Genomic DNA, 12,346 nt, shown 5'->3' on the forward strand with positions numbered 1-12,346 from the left:
CTGTGACCTTTCAATTAATATTTCCATTGAGGGTGAAGGAAGCATTCAAGTCAAGTAAAAGGAGGACTTCAATGTTTCTACATAGGTAAGGGCATTCGATAGTTCTCAACTGTATTTGCTGTATGTATAAATAAAGTACAGTTATATAAATGCTATTTTTCCCTCAGTGCAGGTTTTGGACACAGCAACAATACTAAAATACTTGCTTGCTTAAGACCCTTGTTTTAAAAATGATCTTTTCCAGTTCATTTCAGGTAAAGTGAAGGTTGAGAAAAGATGCAGTATGTGTGCATGCATGCATATGTTCTTTTCCCCTCTAAGCTTACTTACAAACTTATTAAATGGTTTTCTGTGTGTTATAGTTCTCTCTGTGCCACCACTCTGCACAGGAGATGGCTTTTCTGCCACTCGGGGAGCACAAACTACAAATTCTAAATGGTGTTTTAGTCTGGAATGTGTGGGTGCCTCGGGGCCATTTGCTGTTGCTGCTCCTGCTCAGAAATATCACCTTGCCATTACCTGCAGGAAGGTTGCATTAGTACTGTGGAGTCACACACACTGTACTGTCTTCTAAGAGTACTGGTTCTATTATAAATAGTAAATTCTACTTCTGAATTACATATGTAGACCACCTGAGGGGGGAGGAAACCTGAGAGGAGAGGAAACACCAGGGCTTGGGAAAGGAATACGTTGGTATACCCAAAATGTAGGCCAGACTTGTGAAAGAGCTAAATATTTGCACTGAGCTTTGGGCTACATTTTGTCATCTCCTCTCTTTTAACTTCTTACTTGCCCCATGTTTTCACACCAAACCCAGTAGTCCTTGACACTGTCCCATTGATGTGTTTGGCTTTGACATCTCAAGTGCTTACTGTGGTCCCAGCAGTTCTAGAGGCTGAATTCATGCTGTCAGTTCCTGGGTAACTTTACACGATTTCTTTTTGTGTCTTCATCTTCCTTTCCATCCTTGTTCGTCTGCTTTCTCTTCTTCCCCAACCCCCCAAAAGCAACAAACCATTAAATATAATACTTACTCTGGTTCTAGCTACACCCATTGCTCTGTTCTTGCTGCCAAAACTCATGTTTGGGGATTAGTCATCCTCTCAGATACTGCTTCTTCACCACTTCTGCATTAGGAGAAAAAATAAGTATTAGCCCATGTAGAATTTTGTCTACTGTGACTTTCAAGCTCAGGTCTTCTGCTCACATACAATTTTGTTGTTGTCTTGGGGTTCATACATACTGAGGGAGTCGCACTAATCAATTGCTCTGAATGCAGAAGATACAAGATGAGCACTTTGTGAAACAAAATATTCAGAGAAAAAATATTCAGAAACTGTTTTTGTTTTACAAGGCATTCTGACCTCTGGTTTTAAGCTTGTCACATGTCCCCATTTGGTTAATACTGAATTGGATTGTAAATATAATGGTTTCATTTTCCAAAACAAAATGCTCATTTGGATGTAAAGGTTTTATAATGAATGAAAACTGCAGTACTAAATTTTGACTCTTTTTGTGAGAGTTAGATAATTGGATAATGTCCTTTTGCCCTGGTACTCCTGCCTTGTTAGTTACAAGCAGATTTTGCATGAAAACTGTGACTGTCTTTATGTTGAGATTTTGTCTGTGCCTCTTTCTTCTTAGAAAAATGTTTTTTGTTATCAAATTTAGGGTAAAATTGATGTTCAAGTGGAACTTCAAACTTCCAAATATTTTATGCACAGCTCCAGTTTTCATTATGGTTCTTGAAGCTGAGTTCAGGATACAAGTTTGTGCTTTTCATATTCAGTTTGATTTAGAAATACTAGTTCAGTTGCCTTTTCGCTTCTTGTGGCTACTTTATTGAGTTAAAGCAGTTGGAGCACTTGATTTATGAAAACCAGACCTTTTAGCAGAAAGTGTTATGAAATGCAGCTTCTGTGTGTTTGTAAATGATGGTGGGTGAGGATCTGTATCTGTTAAAATGAGGATTTGTGTCTACCAACATGCCATTTTACAGATTAAGATAGTATTACATGTCAGTTCAATATTAAACAACTTTACTATTTATTTAAGATGGTCCTAGGCGTTAAGGGACATAGGCAGAAGATGAGAATGAAGGTGATCTTATAGTAAGATGAATGTGATCAGATCATTTGGATATTTCTAATGGCAATTGCAGTTACCTACTGAATTTTGTATTCTGAAGAATAATTTAGGTAATATTTGGAAAAACAAATGCTTACAAATCTGTAGGAGAACAATGGATGGCATAATGTAAAGTTCTATCATGTTTTGTCTCCTTTTTGTGAGAAAACTGGCTTTGGAGTGGTTTCGGTACTTTAAAAAAAATACCTGATGTTTTACAGCCTTTGTTTTTTGAGCTCACTTCATTATTCAAAACCATACATAAAACTTTTGCGGTTATGTCATCTCGAAGGTTATTCAGCCAGCATTGTGATTTAATCTTACTTCTTAAGTATTTTCTATTTTATCCTCGAAATAGTGTGATCCTGTGAATAATTAAGCGATTAAAATGTACCTGTGGAAAGCAAAAAGATATGTGGTAGGGTTCAGGAATTATTTGTGATGAGAGAAATCAGGGTGAGTGATGGCAGGAATCCTTCTGCTTGCGGAGTCTAGTAGGATATCGACATTATGCTTGGCTTCCTCTCTGCCACTGCAACAGCAAATGCTTTACTGTTTTAGACCTGCAAAAGTGTTACTTTTTTGATAGTGAGACTATCTTCCCATTAATACTCCATGTTTATGGAAAAATATATTAGTCACATTTTCAAAAGCCATTTACTATTGATATTCTCATGTTCCATTTTCTCTGCTGTCTTGCCCATCTTTTGTCTTTGTCATCTGTAAAACTGATGGAACAAATTTTCTTGAGGATTTGGATCGAAAATAGTCGCATTAAAAATGGGGATAGATACAGTGATGTAACAAAATCAGTCAGTCACCTTCCCTTCGGCAGCAGTGTGTGAAGTATTTCTTGGGGTTGAGTTATTCTCCATAAACATAACAAGCTATAGTGATTAATAAAGAATTGCTGGGTTTTCTTTAATCTGATGTAGATTCAACTTCAAAACAAGATTTATGAACATCTACTTGTAGAATTTCTATTATCATGACCTTTATATCAATAATACTTTCATTAATCCTTCCTCTCCTTCCATGTCCTCATCCTATATGGGAATTTCTTCTCTGGAGCATTTTTTGACTGTACGCAGTTACACTAGGAAACGCTTGTTTCTTAGTAATACATGTTGGGGGTTGTTTCTGGCTCCAGACACTTTATAGTCCTCAGGTCATTGAAGAAAGGGATATTCACTGATGCTGTGTTAAAATGGAGATTAGGAGCCATCTGGAACATGCAGATGGAATTGGTTTGGAAGTTCCAGATGGTCATGTTGTAGAAAATAGTTCTCTAGATGTGCCCTAATACTGACTGCTCCAAGGTATGCTTACAAAATATAAATGAACAGTGTCTATCCTGAATTTCCAGTTCCTCCACAATATCTGCTCGATGGGGAGCTTCATCCTTGCAATGGTTTTCTCAGGGCAGGGAGAGCTGCTGATATAACTTAGCTATCTATATTTTGTCTCTTACTTCAGTGTGTTTGTTTGTCTCATTGACGGTACTTTTCCCTTTTTCCCCATTTGCTTTTTCCCTTGTCTTGTTACATTAGCATTGCATCAAACTTTATTTGAATTTTAAACTTGATACAGCTTGGAGAAATTTCATCTTATTTGGTTATACCTCTTTGTCTTGCTGGAAGGCTATTCTAAGGAATAATCTGAGATGTGTAAACATAGGGTTGAAAATGACATAAGGAGTTTGGTTTTGGTCTGCAAACACATGCAGCTTCTGAGTTTAAAAAAAAAAAAATCTGTAAGGATATAGTGATTTTTTTCTTTTTTTCCTGTAGTGTCCTCTGTTGCTTTGTCACTTAGCCTCCTTAACTGCCCCCAGTATCTCAGGGCAAACTGGATCACTTTTAGACTGTTAAGTTAGAAGAAGCTCTGCTTGGTTGCCTCCCCTGCTTCTCATCCACCTCTCTTATGCTGCCTTAGAGACAGTAATGATTTTTATTTTTGTAGATATGATCACCTGTAGTTATTCACCTTAATCTTCATGTGTGTAATTTACCCAGCTGGTCTGCTAAAATACTTCGTGCACGATGTTCATTTCTCAGTGTTTGTCACCAGGGTCATGGACAGGATTTACAGTCGTCATACAAGAAATGGAGCATAGTCTCTAAAATATTCAGGAGTTAGGTGCTTTCTGAGGATTTACATTGTTTGATAGCTGAAAATAAGGTACCGTTCTGTACTGTGAATGTTTAAGTGTCTAGTCCCATTGTTGATGTTGATCTAAGGCTAGGTGTTTGTTTGTTGCACAGATGAAAGCCTAGGAAATCTCTCTGGAGACAAAACCTCAGCTGTTCAAAATAGGTTATGGACAGATAAATAAAAACAACTAGTGGGCATACAATTTCATTATTTTCTGGGGGTTTTAGTAGCATGAAAAATTCAGGGTACCTACAGAACCTTACTATTGTGTAATCTTAAAAAAAAGAGATCTTATCTACAGATGAAGATAAGCATCTAAAATTATCATTCAAATGTGTTAACAATTTTTTTCAATATGTACACTTATTTTCTTGGTACACTACATATTGAAGTGGTATATGTGTGCTCTGTTGTATTAAGGTTAAACTGAGGAAGCTAATTCTCCACACTGAAAGAAGGGTTTTTTCCACTGATCAAATAAAGAATTGGCTTTTTCTGACAGTTATTTTGTTATTCAGTTGGAATGAGCTTCTTCTTGTGCTGAAGTTGTGAAAATTAATTCTAGAAACATACTGGTAGATGCAGGTTCCTCTCCCATTGTTCTTTCCACTCTGAATAAGAACTGAGGCAGAAATGGCCAAGACACATGTATCCTAAAGGCAGAAAGATCAGAAATAGATAAGAACGCTAACTATAAGTAATAATACTTTAAAGTGCTTGTTTTAAATGGTGAAAGGTCTGTTTGGTATGTTGCTCTGTTTTTTACCTACTGCATGTAAAATACTTCCTTTGAATTCTGAAATGCTCATGGGCTTTTAGGGAATTTTTATTGGTTGCTTTTTTTTTTGCATTCAAAGCATTCCAATTTCCATCCAAAATCATCTAAACAAAAATTACAATGTATGTAAAAATAATACCTTCCTGTCTTAATAAAAAAACTCCCCAAAGTGCTTGAACTATATTTTCAAGCTGGAATACAAGGAAGCCAAAAGCTTTTCTTCCAGCTGCTAGATGTTTTCTGTTTGTTTTCTTCTTGAAGGCCCAATGATTTGCAACTGAGCCAGTTTTTTGGGGGTCAGGGCACAGTCTTATTTGTTTTGTTGACACAAGATACTGGAAGATACCACCTTCTCTATGTTCTCCACTGAGAATAGCTTACATATTTTGGCTGCATGAACACTACAGTTTCTCTTGGGGAAAGAGGAGGAAGGGAAGATGTAAATAGCTCATTTCTTAGGGTTTCCCTCATTTTGGGAAGAAGCATGAGATGATTTACTATGGGATTAAGTCTTGCTGCCAAATATGCCTGATACTTTTGGTCAGTTGATCCCTCAAGGCGAGTACTGATTAGTATAGACCCCATCACGCTGTATGAAAAGCAGGGAAGCCTAAGCAGAAGTGCTTGCACAGAGATCATGAACTCTGATTCAGTCATACGAATTTACTCAATGTTTTATAACTGAAGTATTAATGCAATTAAATGTGTATTATAACTGTATTACTTATAAAGTGAGTTTTGTTTTCCATTTTGTTCATTTGAGAGTGGCACTTCTGTTTTCAGGGTATGTGGCGTAACACTAAGTTTTCACTAATGAAATTGTTCCATTGCAACATGCAGTTGAGGTTTTTATGAAATGATTCCAAATCTGGTTTTGGGGAAAAAAAATAATCGTGGCACTGAAAACTGCCTGGGTTAGAATGGTAAAACAGAACTAAAAGTTGATGCTAGCAGTGATCTACTCTATGCAGAGTTTGTCACATAATTTTCAACATAACCTTTTCCTTCGAGTTTAACAACTACAGTAAAAAAAATCATGTTTTCTAGAACTTCGTGACACTCCTGCTGTTAGAGTAAATACAGAAATAAATAGCTTAAAAATAAACAACATAGTTGAAACTCTTCTTAAGGGTTCCTATGAAAGCCCTGATTTCTCAAAAATAAAACCAGAATTTACTTCCCCTTGAAACCTTTTTGGGCTGTTAAAATTCTCAAATTATGTTACAGGCAAGATAAATTATTTTCATTGGTGGAGAAAAAAGTGCTGTAGTAAAACTATTTTATTTATTTTCCTATATGATATGTGGGTTTCAAAATTGTGGAAAATATGGTTACTGCAATCAGCTTGGAATTTATCTTAAAGTTTACTGCCTGGAATTCACAGAATCATGGAATTGTGAGGGTTGGAAGGGACTTTTGAAGATCTTATAATCCAACCCCCAGCACATACTGTTAGCATTTTTGTATTTCAGTAAATGCATTTCATGTAAATGCATCCAGACTTTTTTTTCTTCCTGACTATCTAAGCCAGGAAATAAGCTTTTCTTTGTAGCAACCAAACCAAGTTGTTTTTTTTTTTCTCTAATCATAAATGTGGCTCTCAAAAGTGCTTAAGGATATTAGGTGACCAAATTTCAGTGGCTGGCAGTTTAGACTACTTTTCCTTTGAAGATCCTCATATGTATTTTTTATCATATGTCCCCAGAATGTGTGACTCTCTGAAGTTTTGGTTTGGTTTAGCATGAGAAATGTGGAAGGCTTAATGTCTTTAAGACAGAAGTCTCTAATATTGAGAAGTAAAAGACTGATGGGATGTAATACTTGTCTTGAATGACATTTGTCCACTCCTGTCTCCTGTCTTGTATTTCCTTTCATGCTGGATCTTAACCTCAGTCCTGCACCTTTCTTTGTTTTAGCATCTCTCTTCTTTTAGCTAATGTCTTCCTATTTTCTGTGTATTTCACTGCCTGTTGTGCAACTAATCTTGGCCGAAAGACCTCTATCAGACACAAGTGAATTTTTTTAAACGGATTTTTTTCACATCTGGATTGGAAAATTGTGAAAGTATGTATATGTCACTGATAGAATTTCACCCTTCTGGAAATGTCTTATTTCAGCTGTAACTTATTATCCAATAGTTGCTGAAACCAGAAATACAGTATCATGAAGGCTGGCTGACACTTTTAAGTTTTTCCACGTCGTGTACCAATCTGGCAGGTATTGTGATGTCCTAGGGATTTGGCTACAGAAGATAAGAATTAAGAAGTGTTAGAGAAGTCTGCCTTAGATCGGAATTGTACTGTTATGGGAAACTTACTGGTACTGTAACTGTTGTAACTGTTTTCTTAATGCATTCATTTTCTTCCTGGAAGTGGCTTTGCTAATTATATGAAAATATTTTTTTTTGTTATTGCTTATGTTTGTTGCAGATGATTGGGGTATAAAGATGTACTGCCTTGCTTAACCCCCTCCTCAGTTCTATTGAGGTGGCCTTTTTGGGTAGTGTCTGGGGTTTTGTATGATAATTCTCACTCGTATCAGCAATCAAAAGAACACATTTTTTTGTGCTGTTTAGTCCTTCTGAGGAAATTGAAGAAATAGTCCTTTAGAGGAGGAACCATACCCTGAGAGTTGCTATCTCTCCTCGCCTTTTCCTACCTTTTTCCTCCTTACAGCAATCAAATATTCTTTCAGTTTGTCCAATTTAAGGGTGGTTGGTTTGTTTGTTTGCTTTTCTCCTAGCTTAAAGGCTACATTTGCAGTTACCACTTGTTTACTTTTTTGTTATATGTATTAAATAATCTCCTTAATATTTAGTACTCACCCTATATATTTTTGTGTAGATTCAATATCTAAAATAGTATGACCCAGCAGATCAAGGGACATGGGTGCTCCTGTCTGCTCTCTTATTGTGAGGCTGCATATGGAATACTTTTGTCCAGTTGTGTCCCACTCAGCCCAGGAAAGATCCTGGCAAGTTAGAGTGACTTCAGTGGATGATAGCCAGGTTGATCAAGGGCCTGAAGTAATTGATGTACAAAAAGAAGCTGAGAGCAGCGCCTATTCAACATGGAGAGGTTGAGGTAAAAGTCATCCAATAGCATTCTTCAGCTTCCCTACAGGTGGTTAGAAGATAGGCTGAGTCAGGCTCCTCCTAAAAATGTACAGGTAACAGGCAAAGGTTGAGCAAAGGAAAACTCGAGATAATGAGAAAATAATTTCTCAGTGAAGGTAGCTGCACACTGGAATAAGGGTGCAGCGGTGCTGTGGAATCTCCTTCCTTAGAGGTAATGAAAGCTCAGTGGGTAAGGCCCAGGGCAACCTGACCTGCACTTGGTCCGGCTGTGAGGTTGGACTTGAATGACTTCCAAATTCCTTTTCTTCCAAACTTGTTCTGTGATTCTAGGACACTTTGTAATTGAGATAGTCAAACTGATCACTCTTAATCTCGTTTATAATGAGCTACTGAAATTTTCAAAGGAGTGGGGACCCTTTTGCTCTGCTGTACAAAATCTTGTCCATGTCTGAACAGAATTGGACAATTTGTTCCAGGTGAAAATTCATCAGGGCATTCTAGAATTAACATTTATATTGAGAAATGCCTTGTCTGTTGCAGCCCAGAATGATTTTTTAATAGATACATTCTCTCAGTATCCTAAAACCATTTAGATGCATTTTCTTTGCATCCTACAGCCATCTTGTCATTGGCTAATATGGGCAGATCATACTCATTTCTGCAGGTCCTCATTTTTTCTTCAGGTCCCTGGTTTTTTTCTTCAGGTCCATTCATTTTTTCCCTGTTAGGTACTTGGAGATTTACAGATAGGTTGCACACTGTGTTGTAATAAATGCTGTCAAATCTCCACTCTCAACTGCTTAATCAGTCTGGATATGCTTACAATGAAAAGTTGCTTTCAGGTAAAGGTGAAGCAAAAAAAAAATCAACCCATGAAGGCAAACCTGTGTATCTTGGCTTATGGAGACTTAAAAGGACTTGATTTAAATTAAGTACGCTTTACTTAGAAGTCATTTTACGATACTAAAATAAATATTTTTATTGAATTGTAAAGCTTTGAAGTGCCCTCTGAGGTGGACCTAGAGCTTGCTGTACCTAGCAGCAGTCACTTGGACTTTGTGGAAACTGTTGAGCATCTTGGTTTGCTCTTTGGATTTGTTTTGAATAGTCAGAACTCAGCTCCACCTATAACCAGACAAGAATTCTTCTCAAGAAAACAAAGTAGAATCGTAGAATCATAGAATAGTTAGGGTTGGAAGGGACCTTAAGATCATCTAGTTCCAACCCCCCTGCCATGGGCAGGGACACCTCACACTAAACCATGTTGCCCAAGGTTCTGTTCCGACCTGGCCTTGAACACTGCCAGGAATGGAGCATTCACAACTTCCCTGAGCGACCCATTCCAGTGCCTCACCGACTTGTTCCAACAGTTCTGGTGTCCTCAGCATAAAAAGGACATGGAACTGTACACAATACTCTAAGTGAGGTCTCATGAGAGCAGAGTAGAGGGGCAGGATCGCCTCCTTTGACCTGCTGGTCACACTCCTTTTGATGCAGCCCAGGATACAGCTGGCTTTCTGGGCTGCAAGCACACACTGAAGCTGGCTCACGTTCATTTTCTCATCAACCAACACCCCCAAGTCCTTCTCCACAGGGCTGCTCTGAATCTCTTCTCTGCCCAACCTGTAGCTGTGCCTGGGATTGCTCCGACCCAGGTGTAGGACCTTGCACTTGTTATGGTTAAACTTCATGAGGTTGGCATCAGCCCACCTCACAAGTGTGTCAAGATCCCTCTGGATGGCATTCCTTCCCTCCAGTGTATCAACTGAACCACACAGCTTGGTGTCATCGGCAAACTTGCTGAGGGCGCACTCAATCCCACTGTCCATGTCAGCGACGAAGATGTTGAACAAGACCGGTCCCAACACCGATCCCTGAGGGACACCACTCGTTACTGGTCTCCAGCCGGACACTGAGCCATTGACCACAACTCTTTGTGTGCGGCCATCCAGCCAGTTCTTTATCTACCAATTGGTCCATCTATCAAATTGATGCCTTGTCAATTTAGAGACAAAAGTAGTTAATGACTTGTGTTATTTTTAAGTAATAACAGTCAACATTTTAAAATGATAAATGTAATGTTTTCCAAAAATGACCTGTTGACTTTACAGGAAAACAATAAAAATGTAATTATTCATATATATGTTCTTTTTAACAGATTATGGAAGAAACAAATACACAGATTGCTTGGCCATCAAAGTTGAAGATTGGAGCAAAATCAAAGAAAGGTATTTTGGTTTTTGTTGGGTTTTGGGTTTGGTTTTAGGGTTTTTGTTTGTTTGTCTTCAGGGGTTTTGGTTGGTTGGGGTTTTTTTGAATGGGGTGACATTGGCAGTAATAAAACCAGGAAGTAAACAATTCTCTTTAGAGTCACCTTATAAATACTGGGCACATGAAGTATTTTCATTTCAGTCTATTGTTTGTGTAAGAATTTCTTGTTAAAGTTCTCTCAGCTTTATGTAGGTATTTGACATACAAACCTACTGTAAGTAGCTTGTACTTCTACAAGTACTTTAATATCAATACTATTCTACTTACTGTCTTTTAGCATGTGTGCTTTCTTCTGTATAATGCTACATCTAATCTGAACAATTTATTTTGCAGCTTTCAGAAGTTAGTCTTCCTGGTAACATTGTAGATTAGTTCTGTGGGGTTTTATAGAGAGTACAAAGTACTATATAGAGAGTACAAAGGTAGGTGTTGGTTAAGCCCAATTAGAACTATACATACTCATCATGTCTCTGATAGAGACAGTCTGCATGCTTTTTTGGTTCCTTTAAGAAATGTAAGTAGACCTATTTCTTAGGAATGGCCAGTATTATTGGGGATTTTTAAAATTGTCCTTCTTTGGAAGTACAGCCTATTAAAGTTAACCAAGTACATAATCTGGAACATCTCTTTTGATATAAGCCTTCTGGTTTCTTTCTTAAAGACTCATAATTGTAACTGAATTAAACTAAAACTTAATTTCTCTTCTGCAGGAGAAATTAAATTGGGAGGGATTTTTAACATTGCCTGTATTTCTGTTCAGGCTGATACACATTAAAAACCAAGAAAGTGGAGTTTAATAATTTCTCTGTACATTATATTTAGGATGCATAGGTGAAGATGTGGGTAAACAACCTTTGTAAATGAAGGTCTCATGGGAAGAGAAATAATCTATTTAGAAAGGTGCAGGATTAATAACATTTTTATGGTGTAAAGTGGTATTCAGTCTGTTAGGTGCTTCTCCATGTGGTATTGAAGTACAAACTGATTTATTTTTTTCCACACTTACATGGAAGAAAATCTCACTTGAGGGGGAGAAGTGGGTAAGGAATTCAGACTGGAAAAATATGTAGGTGTTGTATGTGTATATTTGTATGTGGAACTAATATGAATAGGTATTAGTAAAATACGGGAGTATTTAAGTAATATGGGAGTGACAAGGTCTCTGTTCAGACTTTTGGTCTACCTGTAGTGTTCTACATGCTTTTTGCCTGAGGTGCTGTGAATTGATATATATCTAAAGCTTCTCAGGAAATTGAGGTAGGAGCTGTTTTTTTTTTTTCTTTTGAGGGGATAAGAGAAAAAATAAGTTAGTATCTACATTTAGGTCAAATTTAAATGAGCCTAGTTCTGAAGATGAAAAGCATGGATGAAAGCCCATGAACAGAGGGCTAAGAAGGGTGGCTGGCTGGTTTTCTGGATTGGCACCTAGGGATGCATCTTTATGTGTAAATTAATTTAACCTCTTTATTAGTGATTTCAAAAATAATGTTAGATTTGTGGTGAAGCTTCATCAGTATGTGGAATGAATTTGAGTACCATGGGAAATAAACCAGCTGAAAATTATGAGCTGATAATAAAACTAAAAATTGAGGGGAGAGAACACAATACAGCTGGGCATCCTAAGTGCATCTGCAGTGGGAGTTATTATCTTGGAAACTCTTTATGCCAAAAGAAACTTTAAGTAATGATTGGCTGCAAATTAGGCATTTTAGCAATATACTGTACTTTTAAGAAAATGTTTGAAATGCCTGTGGGCTGCAGAGTACATCTAGAATTAAGCTTTTTACTGTCTGGATAGCTTTGCTCTAGGAAGTTGTGTATGTATACACCTGAGATAGATAGTAAATTACAATATGTGTACAAAGAACCCTTTAACTTAGAGGTTGCTATTTCTTGAGAAATAAAGTGTAGTTTATAAATTGTTTACACGTGGTATCAAT

At 37.3% G+C, this 12,346-nt stretch overlaps 1 protein-coding gene across 1 annotated transcript in view; it reads left to right on the forward strand.

The window, feature by feature from the left end:
- The window catches only part of BICC1 (BicC family RNA binding protein 1), a 116,750-nt gene that overhangs the window by 43,682 nt on the left and 60,722 nt on the right, over positions 1 to 12,346 (forward strand). Inside the window, exon 3 of the mRNA XM_057421540.1 lies at positions 10,294 to 10,363. Within this exon, the coding sequence (XP_057277523.1) occupies positions 10,294 to 10,363 (70 nt within the window). The remainder of the gene's footprint in view (positions 1 to 10,293; positions 10,364 to 12,346) is intronic.

The sequence above is a fragment of the Pezoporus wallicus genome, unplaced genomic scaffold (assembly GCF_028554395.1).
Source record: "Pezoporus wallicus isolate ANWC-B61680 ecotype Strahan unplaced genomic scaffold, APGP_CSIRO_Pwel_v1 contig_4816, whole genome shotgun sequence".
NCBI lineage: Eukaryota > Metazoa > Chordata > Aves > Psittaciformes > Psittacidae > Pezoporus > Pezoporus wallicus.